This window comes from Colossoma macropomum, unplaced genomic scaffold (assembly GCF_904425465.1).
Source record: "Colossoma macropomum unplaced genomic scaffold, Colossoma_macropomum, whole genome shotgun sequence".
NCBI classification, from domain to species: Eukaryota; Metazoa; Chordata; class Actinopteri; order Characiformes; family Serrasalmidae; genus Colossoma; species Colossoma macropomum.
The window spans coordinates 10,145,580-10,168,319 of record NW_023494788.1 but is presented as its reverse complement, the minus strand read 5'-3'; the positions used below and the strand labels follow the sequence as shown (position 1 = coordinate 10,168,319).

Genomic DNA, 22,740 nt, shown 5'->3' with positions numbered 1-22,740 from the left:
CAAAAGACAAAAAAATCTGTACTCTGTAATTAAATGATTTCTTTATCTTCCAGACTAAGGATGTGAAGTCCCCCAAGTCTCCTGTTAAGGACCTGCCTGTGGTGGAGGGGGTGCGCAACATTAAGAGCATGTGGGAGAAGGGCAATGTGCAGAATTCTCCTGCTCCAGGTCCTGTTGCTTCCCCTGCCGTCACCAAGGTACAGCAGATTGTCTCATCAGAGGAACTGAGCTTGATTGCTTTACACTACCATTCAACTATTTGGAATGATTTGCCATATTTGTTACTGTTGTTACAGTACATGCATTTGCATAAATTAAGGGTGTCTGCATTGCACAGTGCTTTATGTTCCACTTTTTTGGGAACAAGAAGAAGTTAATGATAAATAACACTTTGTAGTTATCTATCTATAGTGATTACTGGCCAAGTTGTCTTAAGATTCAGTCACCACTAAACTGAATAGTCTGCTGTGGATCTGTAAATAATAACAGTGCATCCTGTCTACACAGGAAACAGCTGGGCTGAGCATTGGCGTGGCAGGACGCATCAACAGCTGGAAGACCAAAACTCCAGAGACAAAGACCCCCGAAACAAAGCCCGCTGAGACTAAGCCTGCTGAGACTAAACCCCCAGAGACAAAGACCCCAGCGCCAGGGAAACTTGCAGGAGGCAAACCTGTGAGTCCTCGACTCCATAGATCTATTAGGCCAAGCTCATTATTAGACTTATACAGTATAACATCCATCCCTACTGGGGTCAACTAATACTTATTATCAAAACATGCTAAACTTATTTACCTCTACATCCTATAGAGTAGTGAGATACATACATTTCCAGGTAAAAAAATGAGTAGCACTTTCTCTGTTGCTCAGAGAATTATAGAGAAAGTTCACAACAAGGAAAGACATCATCTTTCCACTTGTTCCACGGCTAATTCTCATAAATGGAGAGGCCTGTAATTAGGAAGAAAATCTCTTCAGCTAGTGAAAATGATTATATATCACCACCTGGTGGACATTTATCCTGACAGATTGATCAGCAATAATGGAGAACTGATTTCTAACACCTGAAATATTACACTCATGTGTTCTCATTAGACAATATGGGAACAGTGTGGTCCCAGACTGGCCACAAAAGACTCAATGAGGATAGATGAATATATATATGGAAGTCAGCATAAGGTCAGGCACTTGGAGAGTTTATGCGCTCCATGGTCATGTGGCTGGGATCCAACATTTCTCCCAGACTTCTCCTCTCCTCTCCTCTCCCAGACTATATTTCACACTTGGCCCATATTTATTTTAAGCTACTCTTAACAGTTTAAAGATCATTCGTAATGTAGTGTGTACATACATTGAGAAGTGAGTGGGGTTCTTTTACAGTTGAGTAACTGTAGCTTGTACCAAGAAAGCATTGATCATAGTGACACTTGGGCTAGATATTTTATGTGACCGCAGTTGGACAGTCTCTGTGGACATTCAGCTTAACTGATACATGAGGACTAAGTTCCTTCCATGAAACATATGCTGAAATATAATACTGATTTTCTCTAAGGAGGAATTTCTTTTGAGTATATTTTTTGAGAGAAGAACTAGAGAAGGCTGTGAGGCTCACTGTGTCCTTAGATTGCCTTTATATTCTCATGTGGGGATACACCAGAAAAAAATAGCTTTATAAATCATAGGTTTTCATTTATCTGAATTTTCTATAAAAATAAAAGGTCATCTGGAACTCGCTCAGAACTAGTTCAGGCTAATCTGATATTTGAACAATATACCTCAGAAGTGAAATGGTGTTCACCTTTTGAACCTTGGCAGTCTGAATGATGCAGGATGGCCCTCTAGTGGTTAATGGGTGTACTGCACCTTTACCTCTGAAAATGTGTTTTTAATGTACTTTTTACTGAGGAGGCGTTTCAAAGTAACTTGTATATGTTTTTCCATATCTTTATATATTACTGTTCAAAAGTAAGAGACCACCTTACAAGTTTGTCGCTTTCCAGAGTAAAAATTAAGCAGGACACACATATTTAACAGAAAAATACAAAAAAGCCCCTAACACTAAGTATAATATCAAATTTACCCATATTTAATTTGTCCACTTTTTATGTTTGTGTGCCAATTACCACTTTAACTCTTTTAATGCTTCCAGTCTTAAAACCAACCAGTTACAGTTGTGTCCTCCCAACAGAACCTGTTCCCAAAGTCACTGACATCATGTTCCCCTTCAAAGAGGCGTTAACATTCACAAGCAACTACCCGAACACAGTGTAGCTGCTTTCAAATTTCTTTCTCATGTGCATCTAAAATCTCTAAAGGAGATATTTCTGAGGAGATGAGATAGTAGATAATTCACTTGCATAAGGAAAGAGAAAGTCAATGGAAAACAGGAGAATTTTTTTTTCTTTACTTCCAAACATGTTTGGGGCCAACATGTCTGCAATTGTTTTTTCTTAAAGAAAAGAGTTTTTCAAACACATTTCTTTATTTTCAGTGGAAAAGCAAATGGGAGTCCTGACAACCATAAAAGACTTTGTAGACCACAAAAGTGTCGCAATCAAATAAACAATGCTTAAAGCTTTCATCTTTGAGAGAGAGGAGAAAATCAAGCTCTACTCTTCCTTCAGATCTGAAAAAATCCACAGATGTTTCTGTCCTTTCCTCCACTGTGAGAAGACAACACTATGAGTCAGAAAGGATGCATAGCTGTTGAGAAGCCCTTACTGAGAAAAGAAAATTTATAAAAAAAGAGGAAAATTTGCACAAAAACATCTCAGATGTGGAGTAAAGTTTTATGGACTAATGAGTCTTTGTGAGTTTAGACCATACCTTCAACATGTTGGTGGTAGTATGAGAGAAGACTGATTGAGGGAGGTGGGGGAACTCTGAGAACTTGGGCTGGAGCTCTGGGCAGCTTCTGTCAGTAGCTAGAAGGCCAGACCCCCCTCAAAGCTGTAGCAAGACTGATGTAGGACTGAGGAACAGGGAGGAGATGGGGTGGCAGAGGGGACTGTGAACACTTCGTCACGGGGGACGGAAGGTGAGGATGGGCATTAGATTGGAAGAAGTCCCTCCCCCCCTAACTTCAGTTATAACTTAAATATATTACATTTGTAATTGAGATTACTTGGAATGTGAGAAGCAGAAAATGCAACCAACTTGGTGAGGAAAAATCCCACTGCAGATAAAAACTGAAAGCAAGGCTTTTGAAAAGAAAGGAGGCTATAAAAAGTCAGTGTGTTCACACTAAATACTGATGTTATATTTAGTTGTTGAAGCTTCTGTGTAATTTTCTCTTACATGTGTTTTCTGTTTTTTTCCTAATACTAAAAAATGAATAACCTAATTAAATAAATAAAAGGTGATCCTTGACTTTTGCACAGTACTGTACATGCTTTTCCTTTTATCTTTTTTTATCTGTGTCTATAAACCCTGTTTTCTTCATCTTGATCTCAAATCTTCTGTTTCTGGTTATCTGGTAGTAGAATGACTCTTCCTCCAGGCAGCTCTCCTCGGCTCTCCTCTACTCTGGTCTTTTGCTTTCTCTGTCCGCTGTTCCTCTCACCTCCCTTGGTTGATGAGGTAAAACTGCTGTCAGCTAAAAAAATAACTGAACAGTCAGAGGTTCTCATTAGCGGGTATGTGATGACTGTACTGTGTGATTTTGGTAGGAACCGAAGCCGACTGATGTTTCAAAAGCACGTGGCATGTGGGAAACCAAGGGCTCTTCCTCCCCTGCAAAGGTAAACAGACTGTAGCTCTTACTTATGCAAACACAAGTAATCATTTTTGGTTCATTCCTTTATTTATTTATTTTTCTTTTTATTTATTTTTTACTTTCTTTAATGTCAATTCCATTTGATGCACTTAGCAAAAGCACTGACACAAAGCCCAGTATCTGGATGAAAGGTAAACACAGTGAGTACTGCAGGAGTGCTGATAAGACTGTGCTATTGCACTCTATTATAGAGTTTATTTATTGTTTCACTATTGTGCATTAGAATGAGAGTATGCAAAAACACTGTATGGCTATGTGAAGTGACATCAATGCAAAGTATATGGGAGTGCAGGGCACAACCAAAACACCACACTCCACTAATACATTTCTAAATAGAACAAATATTTTTAAAATACGTGTAATATTTTACCCCACGGCACGGTGGCGCAGTGGGTAGCGCTGTCGCCTCACAGCAAGAATGGCCTGGGTTCGATTCCCGGCTGGGTGACCAGGGTCGTTTCTGTGTGGAGTTTGCATGTTCTCCCCGTGTCTGCGTGGGTTTCCTCCGGGTACTCCGGTTTCCTCCCACAGTCCAAAAACATGCAGTCAGGTCAATTGGACGTGCTAAATTGCCCCTAGGTGTGAGTGTGTGTGGATGTATATGTCTGTTTGTCTGCCCTGCGATGGACTGGCGACCTGTCCAGGGTGTATCCTGCCTTCCGCCCGATGACAGCTGGGATAGGCTCCAGCACCCCACCGCGACCCAGAAGGATAAGCGGTTTAGATGATGGATGGATGGATGGATTTTACCCCACATTAGGCTGTGGCCTGCACTCCCCATTGTAGTGGCTTACAGCTGTGCATATCAACACTGCATATAATAAAGTCAAACAGGAGTGATGCAACAGAAACTTTCAGAATAAAATGAAATAGCATTTAAACAGTTCAAAGCTACACTATGTAAGATTTTTTGTTAAAGTTGAAAGAAATAGCATTACAGGGTCAGTAAAATATGATAAATTATATAAAGCCTGAAATATTAATTTAAAAGTCAGAGGCATCTGGGTGGATTTCATCCAATTTCACCATGTCATACAGCTGTATGCCCTAACATCACACACAGGCTCAAGAAGAAGGTGTTTAGGTCTCAAATGCAAAGTCAACATTATACTGATGAAGATATGATGACAATAATAGATAATTCACTTACATCCTCAGAAGACACCTCCTTCACCAAGTTCTCTTTGAATGCTCTGTCAACACACTCGTAATCGTAAGAAGGAGTCTGAAGCACAACCAGCGTTACAAAATGTTCTTCTGCACATTGGGTGCAGTTACACATTTCCACCAGAGGGGTCTCCAAATCCCCAAACAAAACTTACATAGTGTAGCTTTAAGCAACAAAACAGGCCAAAAATATCATTATCTATATTATAATGATAAAAATATTACAATAATATGTAATGTATCATTTGGTCAGTTTGCTGCCATAGTCTAAAAAGCTGTGCTATACTGAAACTCTTTTGGCTTGCTGCATTGGTTTGCTGCTTCCTTTGTCATTGCATTTTGTCCATTACAAATAAACATGAATACATGCAACCACACACTTACACACACCTTTCACACTATGTCAGTATGTAATGTGTGGTTTGAGCACTGTGTTAATGCCTGGTATTGTTGTGCATTGGTAAAGATACAGTGTTCATCAGACTGTGCTGTTAGAAACTTGTGTACTGAATGATGCAACCCAGAAGTGCACCTCCAGGTACATGATGAGGCTGAACATTAAGGGGCAGGTTTACTAATGGTTTCACCATAAACCCTATGTTGATGTTAAAAAGTGATTGTCACAATTTACTAAATATGCGTGAAGGCCCTTTTGGATCAAAGGGGCGGGCGTTGCTTTTTGTGCTTTTGCCTTTTTGCATATGCATTTATAGGAGGAGCCCTGGTAGGGGATATATGTGTTATAATACAGCACCTACTTCCCTTTATTTAGATTAATAATAAATACTGACCGTGCCTTATATAAGGTCCGTATAAAGTCTTTTGTTTGGGGCAAACATGTCTGCCATTGTTTAATTTGTCAAATTTCTGCTATATTGTTTAAAAGTCTAATTACTTATGTCAAAATAATCATGTCCTTTCTCAACAAGTAATAACAATTTTTTTCATTCTCGGTCTAGTGAATCACAATTTGAACCAGAAACAAAGAAGGAACATGGTTATGTTGCAATGGTCATATGTTAATTCCAAAGTTGCACCTGTGTTCATTTGCATGGAAGTTCTCAGTAGATGAGCCGCTAAGTTGGCCCCCAGTGGCACAAAACGTGGGTAAACTGTCAGTAATTAGTGCCCCTTTTAGTAAACCTGCCTCTAATATGTTACACCTGACTTACTGTACATTAAAATACTCTTTTGTATTGTATTTGTTTGTTTAAGGTGTTTGCAGTCAAGAGTAAATCAGTCACAAATGGTAAGTTCCCCCTATATTTTTTTAGATAAGTGACAAAATAAATATCAGAATATAATATATTTATATTTTTATTACTGTCGATAAAACATTTTGAATCAGGTATGTTGAGAGCAGAGAAAACACTGAAATGTACACAGCAGCGTTCACACAGAACTAAGACCGAGAACAGTTGCAGATCAGTTTGTGTTAGATGTGAGCGTTGGGTTGCTAATGACCCAAGGTACCCTATAGAGAGTATGTGTGTATTTTCAGTAAGCGTGAGACTTAAAAGGTTCCACATTAAGTCCCATCTATGAGACTTCTTCTTCACAAATTCAGACGTTCTCACACTAAATAAGTAATGCACTGAAGTTACTTGGGTCACACTTTATTTTGATGGTCCCCTATAAATGATCTACAGATATTTAAATTATTAATAAACTTTCTGGTGATAGGTGATAATCAACAACGTTAAGGTTGGGCTTAGGTTTAGGAGTAGGGGTAGGTTTTGCCTTGATGTTAAGGTTAGAGTTAGGTTTAGGGTTAGGGAAAGATTTAATATAATCTTTCACTAGCAAATTCAAGTTCAGTTACATTTAATAGATATTTATTTGAATGTAACTTCAAGATATACTGAGCATCTACAAAGCATCTACAGTGGACCATCCAAATAAAGTGTTACCTTTACTTGATTCAGATGTGCACATCCCAGAATATATTACATCAACACAATTACTGCCAAAAGTAAACGTAAGTTGCTAATATATATTTTATTCATGTGTAAATTATTTGAAGGAGATTATTTGCCATGCCACACCGATCAGGGATAACATTTTGACCACCTCCTTGTTTCTATGCTCATTGTCCATTTTATCAGCTCCACTTACTATATAGGTGCACTTTGTAGTTCTACAATTACAAACTGTAGTCCATCTGTTTCTCTGCATACTTTGTTAGCCCCCTTTTACCCTGTTCTTCAGTGATCAGGACCCCCATGGACCCTCACAGAGCAGGTACTATTTGGGTGGTGGATCATTCTCAGCAGTGCAGTAACATTGACATAGTGGTGGTGTGTTAGTGTGTGTTGTGCTGGTACGAGTGGATCAGACACAGCAGTGCTGCTGGAGTTTTCAAACACTCTGTCCACTCACTGTCCACTCTATTAGACACTCCTACCTCGTTGCTCCGCCTTGTAGATGTGAAGTCAGAGACGATAGCTCATCTGCTGCTGCACAGTTTGTGTTGGTCATGCTCTAGTCCTTCATCAGTGGTCACAGGACGCTGCCGACAGGACGCTGTTGGCTGGATATTTTTGGTTGGTGGACTATTCTCAGTCCAGCAGTGACACTGAGGTGTTTGAAAACTCCAGCAGCACTGCTGTGTCTGATCCACTCGTACCAGCGCAACACACACTAACACACCACTACCACATCAGTGTTACTGCGGTGCTGAGAATGATCTACCACACCACCCAAATAGTACCTGCTCTGTGAGGGTCCATGGGGGTCCTGACCACTGAAGAACAGAGTAAAAGGGGCTACAAAGTAACAGATGGACTACAGTCTGTAATTGTAGAACTACAAAGTGCATCTATATAGTAAGTGGAGCTGATAAAATGGACAATGAGCGTAGAAACAAGGAGGTGGTCATAATGTTATGCCTGATCATCCCAGCATTTTTAAATATTTGTATTTCATATTTAGAAGCAACCATGGAGCAGCTAGGGTAATGCTATACCAAAAATGTAGTTAAGTAAGCAGCGTATGTGTAGTCTCATTGAATGTAATACACTAATAACATTGTATTTCATTTTCAAATGAAGTGGACATTGTGCAGTTAATAACTTCTAACTAACCTGAGCTGATGATGCAAAAACCAAAAAAATCAGAAACTGTCATGTAGTTTTCTGTCTTGAATTATTTCCCTTGCATGTGTGTGAAATATTTAAACTGAAAGCATAAGTAGAACATTGAGGAGACATGGGAGACAAAGGCTCGTGTCCAAAGTGGTTAAGACACTTATCCACACTTTGACACAAAGGGGAGTTTTTAATTGTGCTTGGTTGAAAAAAGATTTATGTTTTTTATGCAGACTGTTTTGCACCTATGACTGTCAAGCAAACAGATTGGGCTGTGCCCTTCTTAATTTGGTACAGCCCGCAGCTCCTCCGTTTGAATCAAGCAAATTCAATTCACCTTTTTTCAGTGCAGATCAAACGAGCTGAGTGTTGCTGTGATCTAGTGAACGTTCCTGACTGTACGTAGAGATGAAAATGAGCAGATGCAGTCAGGCAGCGCAGTGCTCGCTAGAGGGAGATGTGCTCTGACGTGCTAGAAGGTGTTTGACAGACAGCAGAGTGACAGCATACGCGTCATCTCCAGTGGTCTGCCAGGAGCTCCATTAATCTTACAGTCTGAATGCCACACAGCTCTATATTTACAGGCACGACCTTCTTGCACGTCATGTATGGCAGGTCGTGTATTTCCATTCTTCAGCCTGCGCCACCTGCACTGTAGCCCATGACGCCTCACATTGCCCACTGCAGCTGTCCTAAAGTCGCATTACAGCAGGGCAGGGCGTCACACTGACAGCGAAGAAAAAAAAAGTGTCATAAAGGTTCTTTGAGCGATGCCATAGAAGAACCACTTTGGGTTCCCTAAAGAACCATGTTTGAAAAAGAGATTTGTGAGTGTAAAGAATGTTTTAAAGGTATAGGTATAGTAATATATAATTTAAGGATTCTTCTAGATGTGGAGGTGTTAAGCTTTAAAAAGTTTCTTCACATTTACGTCTCATGTACAAAAATGGTTCTTTAAAAACCACCAATTGAAAGGCACTTTAGGAAACCAAAAGTGGTTCTTTCTGGCATCTTTGTTTTTAAGGGTGTGCTTAAAGCAGTGGTTCAGCCAAAATTTTGCACAGTTTTCCTCTTACCCAAGGTGTGGTCAGTTATTTTTGCACTATGAAAGCTTTTCACTCAAAAACGGATAAAACTGACAACAAAATTCGAGCTTATATATATATATATAAATTATAACATATATAAAACTACATATAAACAATATATAAACTACATTGCCCATAATGCCCCCACATTTTTAAATGTTTGTATGTCTATATAACAGCAACCAACCATGGAGCAGCTAGAGTAATGCTCGTGTTAAAGCTAACCACTAGTAGCCTAACAAAAATGAACATTACACTGCTACAAAGACATCAGTTAAGTAAACATTAAAACTGAGAACAAAAATCTACTCAAATCTACTGCTTTTAGCTGTTTTTACAACTATTTTTATGTATAACAATATATCGTACAGTGTCAGAAACGACATTAGCAAGTTAATTTGAGATTACTTAATAACTCATTGTGGTTTCATTCAAGTGTGTGTGATGATTTAGGCATGCAGTTTGCATGATGCTAATCTACTGGTGATACATCAGTGTAAATAAGTAAACATCACTTCAGACACACTGAGTGACGGAGATTTTTAGTGGTGTTTATTATCTTATTCTTTTCTAAATGGTCTTTTATTGTTGTTATAGATGTTACACACAAACAATCAGGTGGTGAAATGTCTTAAACATTTCATTGTTTATTGTGACTGTTATTCTGAACTTATGACCATACAGGGTGTGAATCTGAATCTGAAATATGTTGCTTGAAACCTGAGGATCTTGAACTTGAGAAAAGGCTAAAACTCTAGGCTTATCTTTCAGTTTTTCTTATGACTTATAATTCAGCATAACTACTATGAGCTATACAGCAAACACTATATAAAAGTTGAAAATATATAAATTATCTAGTTGTGACAATAAGAAACTAATATGTAGGCCCATGTTAAGGTGGACAGTACAATATGTTACTGTTTAATGATTTGTTATTGTTATTTCTGAGTACGGTCGCATGCAAAAGTCTGGGCGCCCCAGCCAACTGACATGTTTTGTTGATTTGTGTTGATGTGAAGTGAAAATTACTTAACACATCCTCTACAGAGGACAGACAACACACTTCTGCACAATGTAGTGCACAGCTACTGTTTATTTGCTAAATTTAACATAGTACAAAAAAAGAAAAGCTAGATAGTGTTAGATTGGGGTGTTTAAATTTCTGCATACATCTGCACATTTGTAGTAAAGATAAAATGTGTGTGTGTATGTTTTATTACTGCTTTAAAGGAGAGGATGAGATACACGGCCCATTAGAATTAATAGCACATACAAGGGATTGAGTTAGGAACTAATGTGCTGTTGGTTCACTCCCTCCACATGAGGCCTTCACTGCCTTAGCACAGCCTTAGAGCTGAAATCGCTCCAAAGAATGATGCTCTAAGCCTTTGCTAATGTGAAAGGCATCTGTCCATCACAATGGTGTCACACTGTGAGACCTCTAACAGCATCGCACAGCCTGTGTGCGTGTCAGGGTCAAAGAAAACATACTAACATGCTTTGAGAGATTCCAATGAACAGGCAATTGATTTCCTTACTGTAGTGTATATGGACTGTGAATTGTCATGTATGGACCATAAGTAAAAATATGTTCTAACATTTCCTCTGTTTCTCTGCAGGAACAAGGAAATAAGCACCGATAAATGGCCCCTCATGAAGACAGAACAAGATTGCTGCATACAGTGTGTATGTTTTATACGTAAATGTCACATTTGCATACCAAAAGGAATCAATGTGGTTGGAAAGATGAAACTACTTAATGTGTTTTTTTTTATTGGATTGGACAAAATAACAATAGCATTATAATTCCTGTGTATTTCTTTCTTGTACTAGTCAATAATCGAGCTGACACCCAGGCTACGTTCAGTCCTGGTTTATGAAGTAGAGTTAATTCCCCTGGACAAATTTCTTTGTATAACAAAAGAAATGTAGGGATGTAGCTTGTTGTATTTTGTGTAATTTTGGCACATCTGGACTTGATGTTTCAGTGGTAACCACCAGTCTGTAAAGATACTTCGCTTCAGTATGGTACACCTTCATTACAAATTGGAGTGACCTTATTGTTTTGCTTTCTGAAGTCATGATCTCTGCTAGCACAGCACATTAGAGCACAGCTTAACTATGCGCTTTTACACCCAGCTTTGTGTTCAGCATATTAAAAACATGGCAGCAACATGATCCACTTTAATAAGTGAATGATTCTCATTTTTGTTCGTTTTCCTCTTCTTTATTATCAGCTGCTCTAGTAATCCTCATGCTTTTCCAAACACATACAAATAAAGCACTCAGAGTTGGCAGACTCACACAGACTCAATTGCAAAAATGCAAGTACACTTTTGCACAACCTCAGAATGTCCACTAGTGGTGTTTGGGTGGTATTACAGTATAATTACGGACTTAGTAACCGAGATTCTCAAAAACAAAAGAAAAATCAGTGTTTGTGAAAGTCTTGATTGTAGCATCTTTATTATCCTCCAATCTGTAACAATTAAAGTGGAGACAAAAACTCTCAATAAAAGTCGTCTTGTGTCTTTTTTGCTTGACCTTTTCACACTTTAGCTTTCGGGCATTTATCAAACTTCAGTGCAAGCTGTATGAATCCCAACCATTCTAACATATAGGATTTCAAAAGGGTTGGGGGTCAGGCGAGTTCAGCTGTGGACAAACAGAATGTGAGGTTTTAGAATTTCACTGAATGGTGTTTGGAAAGTCTTGCACAGTCCAAAAATAGACTAAGGCCTTTAACACAGGCCAATAAAAATGCTGTGTGGTCACGTGGTGGCTGTATATGTTAACCTTGGTGACTGGAACCCACCTGTCTGGACTCGGCACGCCAAAGAAGAAGTACTCCTCCTCTGGGAGCTGGTAAGAGGAATTCCACTCCACATCAATAGCACTGATATTTAGCACATGATGTCTTTATATTTTGCCTTTATCAACTGCAAAAAGTAATGCATGCATTGAAAATAGTTCTATAAAGCACCAAAAAGGGTGCTTTTATTATTACAAGCTTGTCATTGTAACCATAGAAGAACCCTTTTTGGGGTTCACTGACCAACACTGAACACTGACCAACTAAGGTTTCATTACAGAGAGAGTCCTGTTTAACCAGATTTATTGTCGTGCAATATGTGAATGCTTCACAATCATTTTAAATGTAATTTTTAAATATATTTTAAATGTATTTTAATACGTTTGTCTTTCACATTTTAAATGCATTGTTTGTTCCAACTTATCAAACAAACCTCAGAAAAACTAAATATGGCGATGCATATTGTGTTATGTGAAAATATCTCAAAGAATTGTGATGTCGTTTTTTCCCACCCCTACATTCAATTTTTGTGATTCAAATGTGTGCAACCATAATGGTGTTGATGTAATACATTATTACACTGACACAGTTTATTTAAACTGAATGAAAACATTGCATTGAATAAATATATTTTGTTCATGCATAATGATGTGCACATTTGAATCAAGTCTTGAATGAAATGCATTACTTGTTTGTTGTACATTGATGCAGAACCAGAGCATTTAGATATACATTGTTTGATTGGACTTTCTCTGGAGATCCTGTTAGCTTTTGACTTGACCTCTAGATTCCTTTATTCTATGTGCACGATGCACTCATACTGCAAAATACTACAATGTAAAGAGAGCTTTAGGCTCGAGGTAACCTTAGTTGGGATGCTGTGCAAAATGTCAATATAAACAGAGTGTAATGCTGTGAAAATCATTTAAACAAAATATTTAATTTAAAATAATATGAAGACAACATATCAAACTGAGAAACTGTTTTGTTTTTTGAAAAATATATGCCAGCTTTGAATTTGATGCCAGCAACATGTTTCAAAACAGTTGGGATGGGGGTTGGTAAAGTTGAGTAATCTGAAAAAACTCCTTGTGGTTGATTGGCAACAGGTCAATAACATGATTGGGTATAAAAGAGCATCTCAGAGAGGCTGAGTCTATCAGAAGTAAAGATGGGGAGGAGTTCACTCTGTGAAAGACTGCACAGGCAAATAGTGCAAAAATTTAAAAATAATGTTTCTCAACATAAAATAGCTATAGATTATGTACTGTATAGATTTCATCATATACAGTACATAATATCATTAAAAGATTCAGAGAATCTGAAGAAATGTCTGGATACAAGGGGCAAGGTCGAGAACCAATTTTGACTGGCCATAATCTTCAGGCCCTCAGGTGGCACTGCAATAAGCACTCCCATGATTCTGTAGTGGAAATCACTGCGTGGGCTCAGAAACACTTCCATAAGAAGAAACTATATACAGAATTTAGAAACACTGTTGCCTTCTCTGGGCCCAAGCTCTTTTAAGATGGGCTGAGGTGAAGTGGAAAAGAGTCCTGTGGTCTGACAAATCAAAATTTAAAATTCTTTTTGGAAATCATGGATGCCGCGTCCTCTGGGCTAAAGGCCACCCGACTTATTATCAGCACACAGTTCAAAAGCCAGTATCCGTGATGGTCTGGGGGTGCATTAGTGCACATGGCATGACTTACACATCGGTGAAGGCACCATTAATGCTGAATGATATATACAGATGACATCTTTTTCAGAGAAGGCCTTGCTTATTTCAGCAAGACAATGCCAAACCACATTCTGAACATATTACAACAGCAAGGCTCCATAGTAAAAGATTTAGGGTGCTGAACTGGCCTGCCTGCAGACCTGTCACCACTGAAAACATTTTGCTCATTATGAAATGAAAAATACAAAAAATGATCCCCAGAACTGTTGAGCAGCTGAAATCCTATACAAAGCAAGAACAGGAAAACATTTCAGCTGACAGTACGTGACTAAAGTGCCCTGGAGCAAGGCACCTAACCCCCAACTGCTCCCCGGGCGCCGTGTATAGGGCTGCCCACCGCTCCAGGCAAGTGTGTTCACTGCCCCCTAGTGTGTGTGTGTTCACTAGTGTGTATGTGGTGTTTCACTGCACGGATGGTTAAATGCAGGTCTAATTCCGATGTGTTCAGACACAGTTGGCTAAAAGGTTCATTTCATTTCATTCACTTTCAAAACTACAGCAGTTGGTCTCTTCAGTTCCCAAACACTTACAGAGTGTTGTTAAAAGAAGAGGTGATGCAACACAGTTTTAAACATCTAACTTTTTTTAATTGTGCTGGAATCAATTTCAAAATAGGCGTATTTTTTTCAATAACAATCAAATTTCTTAGTTTCAATATTTGATAAGTTGTCCTTGTACTATTTCCAATAAATTACAGGGTTTAAATGATTTGCACATCATTGCATTCTATTTTTATTTATATTTTACACAGCGTCTCAACTTTTATGGAAACAGGGTTGTAATTGAATGCGCTGAAATTAGCTATGCTGACATTTTAACACTATGTGAGTGGTTATACTGTGTCTTAAGTGTTTGTATGCTGGCCTGTGTTTAAGGGAATAATTGCTGATAAAGATGGCAGATAATGAAGAGTTTATGGACGAGGAGGTTCAGTGAGTAGCTGATGTTTGAGAATGACTTTGTTTGCATAAACACAGATAACAGAAATAAAATATAATAATGTTAAATAGCACCATATTACTGATCAGTATTAAGTATTATTGTGTGATTAATAACAGGCACGTTGTTTCTGTTCACTGTTTGTGTTGAAACAGGGAAGAAGGTAGGTGTGCACTTCCTGTTTTGGGGGGTTAGTGTGCTGATTTGTGTTCCTGTCATTAAACATTCAGTAATCTGTGTGCGAGACATTGCTCCCTCTTCAAACATGCTGCATGTGTGACTGAACCTTCCAAATGGCTCATTTATCCTGTTGCACACAGAAGTGGATGTAAACTAAATGCATCTCTGGTTATTACTTTTTCTCAGATAATGCATTGATAAATATGTTTGTTTTTTTTTCCAAATTTTAGTAGATGATTCAAAATCCAAACCTAAGTAAGTTCCTCTCCTCTTCTTTAGTCATGATGTCTTGTATTGATCACTGTTCTAATCAGCTGAACTCCTTTATTCATTTCACCTTTTATTTTGTAGATTTATGTCAAACATTCAGGCACCAAAAATTCCAGAGGGAGAAAAAGTAGACTTTGATGTAAGTTTCTGGAACACCCTCCATTACGTCCTCCTCTTGTAAAGTTTTTTATGTATGTAAATGATTAGATGTATCTGATTCAATATTATTATTATTTAATTTTATATTTAATATACATATTTCATATATATATCTTTAAAGGCAAAAATATTATTTTTTGTTTGTTTTCTTCTTATTATTATTATCATCATTATTATTCTGTAATTAAGTCATTGTAATTATACACTTAAGAAATGTTCTACAATGTGTGTTCTACCCAGTTGCTTAAACCTGTTTAACTCAGTAAAGGAAGAGGAAAACCAATACCTCACGTGATAAACAGGGAATAAAAAGCCAAAAGAGAAGTAAGAAGTAAATTCACTCAGAGTAAAAAGTTTCAGTATAAGGTCTGCACATATATTGTGGGACGTATCCTAAGTGTATAATTATTATTATCTAAAATAAGGTTAGAATTGAATGTTTTCATCAATTAAGGACACTGATATCAACCAAACTAAATACTGAATAATTTGAGTTTCAATAGCTGTTATATTTATGTTCTGTGTGTATATTCTCTGAAACGTTATAAGGGGACAATTAAAAGTTGAACTGGCAATGTGTGTGTGTGTGTGTGTGTGTGTGTGTGTGTGTGTCTGTGTGTGTAGGACATCCATCGTAAGCGTCAGGAGAAGGACCTGGCTGAGCTGGAGGCTCTGATCGAGGCTCACTTCATCCAGAGGAAGAAAGAGGAAGAGGAGCTCATCGCTCTGGTCAACAGGATCGTGAGTGTTTCAGGTTTACAATACTGCCCCCTACAGCCTATAGCTGAGATTCAGGTTTGATTTTTAGCTGTGTGATGTGCCTTCCGTGGCCAAGGGGCTTCCAGGATGTGATTGACTGCATTCTCACGTAAAGTAAAAGGATAGTAAGATTTTTCTCAACCACATTGTTACTCATATAGTATATATATAGTATATGTGCAAAAAAAAATGCATATATATATATATATATATATATATATATATATGTATGATGAAAAAAGTTAAAACAGTCTTCATAATAAATCATGACATTCTGATTTCTGTCAAAATTCTGTCTGATTACCGACAAACTTCACAGGTGATGTTGCTATGGCAACATGAGAAGATGACCAAAATCATGTCCATGTTACCTTTTATCCTGTGTTAGTTTATGTCCCACTCTCCCCTAAATTAACACGCTTTCAGTTTATTCACTTTTGGCAATAATTGCATTATTCATGTGGAAATTATGTACACATGTAAATCAAGTACATACAATGCATCACTTTTTTTAGCTTACTTTGAAACTAATAGTAACGAGTATGTCTTATAACATAGTTATAAGAAGAATTTGACAGTTAAAGAATTAAAGAATTTGAAAGGTTGTGTGTGTGTGTGTGTGTGTGTGTGTGTGTTCAGGAGAAACGTCGCACGGAGAGGGCCGAGCAGCAGAGGATCAGAGCCGAGAGAGAAAAGGAGCGACAGGCCAGACTAGCGGTGAGTTACAGCAGTCGAGCTCAGTCACATGACCAGCAATAACACAAACCTCTCTGCCTTTACTGTCATACAGCTGTTACAATCCAGTGCATAAAATCAGCTCAGCTAATGCATGAAACTGAACTGATCTGCAGGAGGAGAAAGAGAGGAAGGAGCAGGAGGAGCAGAGGAAGAAGCAGGATGAAGATGCCAAGAAGAAGAAAGCTCTCACCAACATGACCCACCAATACGGAGGCCTTCAACAGAGAGTGAGTAACGTCTGTGTATTGTTTATGAATATTAAAAAAGGCTAAGGACTTGTTTTGCTTATTTTCTTTGTAAAGCACTTTTAACTAAAGTTCAAAATATTATATTATTAATTTATATTATTGTTAAACCCTAAAGATCTGTCTGTGGGCCAAGCGTAACATGGCAAACATATAACATCACAGAACATTTTCATGTACGTTTTCATGGTACATGATATCCATGATAATAATTAGTTTTTCTGAGGTTAATGGATAAGTTAGAACAGACAAAATACAGCAAAACAGCAGTGCTAAATTTATAAAAGCCTGTGAAAAAATATGAGTTTCTAAATGTAATGTTTCCAAAAATAAACAATTTAAAACGTTGTAAAATTCAATTTTGTTAATTTTTTTTGACCCATGAAGTTGTGCAGTGTTGTAAAAGTATTGATGATACCCACAATAAACAGTTGTATGCAAAAAAAAAAAGTCTGAACACCCCATCCAAATAATACCTGCTCTGTTGTGGTCCTGTAGGGGTCTTGACCATTGAAGAACAGGGTAAAAGGGGGCTAACAAAGTATGCAGAGAAACAGATGGACTACAGTCTATAATTGTAGAACTACAAAGTGCACCTATATTTTAAGAGGAGCTGATAAAATGGTCAACAAGTGTAGAATCAAGTAGGTGGTTTTAATGAACTGGATGGTCAGTGTAGATAGTCCATGTACCTGACTGAAGACCAATAATTGGTAGTTTAAACAAGTCATATGAAAATCTCAACTCTGCCAAAACATTGTTTTGGCTTTTATTTTAAACACCAGCTGCCCTTTATATTGTATGAGCATTTCTTGATTATTGGATCATCAGAAATGGTCCAAAAAAAAATCTCACTGCATTCACACACCATTCATCTAAAGCTTGAAATGTAACTGGGGTGTATAAACTTTTGTATATGTCTGTATATTAAATTTAAGAATGTTTTGTCCTTCGCCTGTAAAGTTTCTGCTTCAGAAATATGACCTACAACAGCAATACATAATGTGCACCATGTTTTGTTGAATGGGCTTTCAGGCTGACGGCCGCAGAGGAGGCAAGAAACAGACAGAGAGGGAGAAGAAGAAGAAGATTCTGGCGGAGAGAAGGAAGCCTCTAAATATTGACCATCTCAGCGAGGAGAAGCTCAAGTATGCAGAGTCTAGTCTCCAAATATGTTTTATTCAGCAAAGCTCACTACCGTGACTCACAGCTGAAGGATGGCAGTGTGAACTCATACACTTTAATATCAAACATTACAACTCATTAGCTTTTACCTCACAAAGTTCAACTTCAAGACTGGGAGCAATTTCAACCTGAATTTACTGTTTCTAATCTTACCTACAAAGGAGATTTGTGGGACCTTTTTTTAACAAAGAGTAACAAGTCTGACTTAAAGGAGTCATCCAACATTTTCCCTCAAAAGTTTTTAGTTTAAGTGTGTTTTTCCCATAAAATGAAAGCTTTAACACACAACTAAGGCAATGATGTAATATTTTCCAGCATCTATTATTTCAATCTTACAGTAAGACTCGATAAAGAACAGAATGCATGTCATTCATTCAGCTGAAATGGGATTCTTATTGCCCTGAGCGCATTTGGATATTGTGGGTACCATGGTTAGTGTGGGTGAGCTTCCATTATTATTGCTTTCCAGTTTCTTTCCTCTCAGGCTAATGGGGGCTTGAAGCTAGTATGGTCAGAATACAGGCTGTCAAGCTAATAGGTAATTGGTAAATAACTAATACAATTTTTGGAAACTGTTTTAATCTGAAACTGGGTGCAGCCCTGTGGAGGCCATTTGTGAAGCTATAGAGATCATTTTTTGCTCCACCTTCCTCAAGTGATTTCTCTCCATATGAGGCACACTGATATTGTTCACTCTGGTGGTCTCTTAATCTGGGTGTACCACCACATGTTATGCTCTTTTTGCTTGGTACATACACTATATTTCCAAAAGTATCCAGAGTTTAATATTCTATTAGTGAATTCAGCTGGCACAGTTTAATTGCACACACAGCTTGTATACTCTCTATAGAAAAGCCCTGACCAGAGTATAGAATGGGATGCTCTGGAGCAGCTGCACATAAGCCTGAGGTTACAGAGCCCAATGACAAGCTTTGGCTAGAGGGGAGCTCCACCGAATACCTTTGGGATGAGATGAAGTGATCCAGAACCCCAACCTCACTAATGCTCTTGTGCTCCAACATCTAGTGTAAAACCTTCCCAGAAGAGTGGAAGCTGTTACTACAGCAAAGAGGAACAAACACCCTGTTTTGTTACTTTAGATACTTAAAAATAAATAACATTAAAGAAAAATAAGAAGCTAAAAACATCATAAGTAGTCTAAAAGATCTGTGCGCTCTCATTGGCTGAAGCAGCAGGTGCTTGGCAACTTTCTGGTGGGCCAAATCCCACTTTGGACAGCCCTGCTTTAGAAGCAATCATTCCACACCCACAGTGAAATATGCAGAAATTATGTTTTGGACTGTTTATTTAAATGACCCAGCAAGAAGCTGAATCAGCTGTGCTTCTAAATGGAGCAAAAGTTTGTACTCATTTGTTGCCTTTGTGGAAAAGACTGGGGAGCACTCAGCCCTGCTCAGGTTAACAGTAGAGAGAAACCTCCCTGAACCTCAGTCCCTCTGTGTGTGCAGGGAGAAGGCTAATGAGCTGTGGCAGTGGATGATGGAGCTGGAGGCGGAGAAGTTTGATCTGTCTGATAAACTGAAACGACAGAAGTATGATGTAAGAGAGAACATGGCATTGAAACACACACACACACACACACACATACACGCACACAGACACACAAAACACGCTGTTTATGTCTTCAGAAATCTGAGTTTGGTGTATAAAGCCTGTTTTCATCATGCGTGAGTGAACTTCATAGGATAGCAGCAGATGTAATGTAGCCCAGAGCATTTGCTAAAGCCAGTCTGGCCAAACTGCACAAATGAAGGCAATATGCCTCTTAGGAGGGCCTTGAGCTCAGGATAGGATCCTCAGGTTACAAGTGAGTGATTCTTTTGACTTGCAGCCTTTAAATGACGAAAATAATACAGCAGAGTAAATTGACCAGTGATCATTCACATATTCAGGTTATATGCAAAAGAGTAAAATTAGGATTTGAGCTTTGAAGATACTCACTTTATGTTAGTAGCCAGGCTATTTCAGTGTCTTGGGGCAGTAACTGCAAACACTGTCACCTTTTAGCTTTGACCAAGATGGAGGAACAGTCAAAAGCAGGCCTAATCAGAAGGCCTCAAAGATCTATAGGCCATGTATAGCCTGTCTATTGTAGCACGTCTCTGCTAGTGCTTAGCTTCTGGTTGTCTTTCTCTCACAGATCACCCAGCTCCTTGTTCGGGTTCAGGACCACCAAAGGTAAGAGTGTAGTACAAAAAAGACATGCCAGTGTTTCTTTCTCTGGAGGAACCAAAACGTTTGCACAATTTAATTTGCCTTAACTTACATTCTTGTTTTTCTTGTGTTTTATCTTTTTTTCTTGAGATCCACTTATAATGTTTATGTAGGTTTTGTACCATCATTTTTCCATGACTATTTTGCATCCTCTCTTTATCCCTTACAACTAAACGGGTTGTTTTTGTTACTGTACCTTTGAAGGGGAATTCTACCAATTGTGCGAAATTTCTGAATTTCATGAGATGTAAGCAAAGTAATTCAGAGTGGGTTGATGTGACATTGTTCATTGTAGACAAACTTACAGACTCTATAAACACAAATATAGCCATTTTATTTACTATCCAAAAACCACCACATACGTTTTCTTTGCCTTACAACACCCTACTACAGAACTATCATAAAACAATGTGTCAGACATCAGGAAACATCTATCTAACCATTTACATCTGTATTGCAAACAGTGACAAGTGCATGCTATCAAGGTTCATAGACTTTTAATTTTTACATTTTATTTGAACATTATATTGTTTTGGTATTTTAAGTGCTTAGAAACAACAAAAATAAAATAAAAAATAAGAAGCTGTGTGTCAGACATCAGGCAGCATATGTAGTAATGTATTAACTTTCTGTGAGGGAGCTGTCAGAGGCATCAAACAGTTCAGACGTTTGGTTCCTATCATAACCACTTTGAACAATTCTGGATCAGCAAGTTTCTCTAGACCGGAGCGTTTCACATCAAACCACTCTGAATGGTCACATCTCAACCGTTTATTTATGTAGAATTTTTGAAAAATTGGTGGAGTTCCCCTGTTTGCAGGCAGTATTTGTGTACTTTCTGACTGCCCTCTCTGGCTCTTTTTTTTGCAGTGCAAAGGGACGTGGCAAGGGCAAAGTGGGCGGCAGGCTGAGGTAGAAGTGCTGACCGCTACAATGGGCAAAAACTCAGAGATGGAAAAGTTCTGGCTTTGTGCACACAGCCTTTTGTGTTTTGTCCCTGTCATTAAAAATTATGCAACTGAATGTGTGAGAATTCGCTGTACATTTCTGCTTGACGTTTTTCTGTCATTTGACCTTATGAATAAAGAATAGCTTAGTCTTTTTGTCGTAGGCTTGTCATGAATGATTATAATCTTTATGAATGCTAAAGAAAAAATCCAATTCCCTTTTTTACAAAAAAATGTTTACCTCAGGCAGAAGACACAAAAAATATGATGCAGTAAGTTTTTAAATAAGGTCCTAAAAATGTATGTTTAGTTACTCACTATCTGTTTATCAGCCCCCCTTTACCCCATCCATCAGCAAAAAGGGCCTTTATTTTTGGGTTGCAGTCTGCTCTAAAGCCAGTGGTGACACTAACATGTATAAAACCCACAGCAACACTGCTGTATCTGTATTTTCATACCAGTGTAACCCACTACACTGCTACTACTATCACTCCTGTGCTGAGGATTTACGAGCCAAATAAAGGTCTGGTCAGCAGTGGTCCTATTGTGGTCATTTACCATTGATAGAAAGGATCAAAAGGTGCTGATAACCAATAGATGGGCTACAGTCAGTAACTGTAAAACTAAGCTTACCAAAACTCACCAAAAATTCCTTTTGTACTAATTGGTTACACATTTCTTGCCTTAAAGGGACTATTCACTGATTTTACATAACAAAATACATGGCCTCGGTCATCAAAACATTTCTGACCCAATTTAAATCCACCCTGTGGGTCATGAAGTTATGGAAGCCTGTATTTGCCAAAATATATACATATATAGCCATTTAGTAAGTTGTAATAATGAGAAGGTCTTTCATAATAATGGCTTAGTATCTCATAATGAAATAATTATGACTACAATCTCATTACTATGAGATACTATTTCATTATTATGAGTCTTATAATTATTTCATAATTATGACTGTCTCATAATGACTTAGTGTCTCATAATAATGAGCAAATTCTCATAATTAGGAGAAAGTCATTATTATGAGATATTAAGTCAGAAATAAGAGATTGAATATTATAATTATGAAATAACAAGTCATAATTTTTTCCAGTGGCGGAAAAGGGCTTTAATAAGAAATAGACTTGGTGACCTGAATGAAGAAGGTTTAGCTTCAAACGACAAGAGGCAGAGCGCGCACACACACACACACACACACACACACACACACACACATTTTCCAAGCCGCTTATCCTTCTGGGTCGGGGGGAAGCTGGAGCTTATCCCAGCGGTCACTGGGCAGAAGGCAGGATACACCCTGGACAGGTCAACAGTCTATCGCAGGTGAGGCAGAGCAGTAATTTTTAAGGGACGCTCACAGATGGCTTTAAGTGCTGTCCTATACAGAATTCCTGAAGAACAATAT

At 38.1% G+C, this 22,740-nt stretch overlaps 2 protein-coding genes across 8 annotated transcripts in view; both read left to right on the top strand.

Moving 5' to 3' along the window:
• Nucleotides 1-11,309, top strand: part of cald1b (caldesmon 1b) — a 46,189-nt gene extending 34,880 nt beyond the window's left edge. For 2 of the 7 annotated variants that reach the window (XM_036568328.1, XM_036568327.1), the window contains exons 12-16: nt 54-197; nt 508-675; nt 3,669-3,740; nt 6,158-6,191; nt 10,736-11,309. In XM_036568328.1, coding sequence (XP_036424221.1) covers nt 54-197; nt 508-675; nt 3,669-3,740; nt 6,158-6,191; nt 10,736-10,749 — 432 coding nt within the window. In that variant the 3' untranslated portion in view covers nt 10,750-11,309. Of the gene's footprint in view, nt 1-53; nt 198-507; nt 676-3,668; nt 3,741-3,868; nt 3,916-6,157; nt 6,192-10,735 lie in introns of all 7 variants that reach the window. The other 5 variants (XM_036568326.1, XM_036568323.1, XR_005007148.1 and 2 more) reach the window with 4 other exon arrangements.
• Nucleotides 11,310-11,906: 597 nt separating this feature from the next.
• Nucleotides 11,907-21,478, top strand: tnnt2d (troponin T2d, cardiac). The gene is made up of 12 exons (XM_036568322.1): nt 11,907-11,981; nt 14,545-14,601; nt 14,764-14,771; nt 15,019-15,043; nt 15,140-15,197; nt 15,842-15,958; nt 16,616-16,693; nt 16,828-16,941; nt 17,995-18,107; nt 19,614-19,704; nt 20,306-20,343; nt 21,250-21,478. Exons 2-12 carry the CDS (start codon nt 14,564-14,566, stop codon nt 21,293-21,295), a joined length of 726 nt encoding a protein of 241 aa, XP_036424215.1. The 5' UTR covers nt 11,907-11,981; nt 14,545-14,563; the 3' UTR covers nt 21,296-21,478.
• Nucleotides 21,479-22,740: the final 1,262 nt, after the last annotated feature.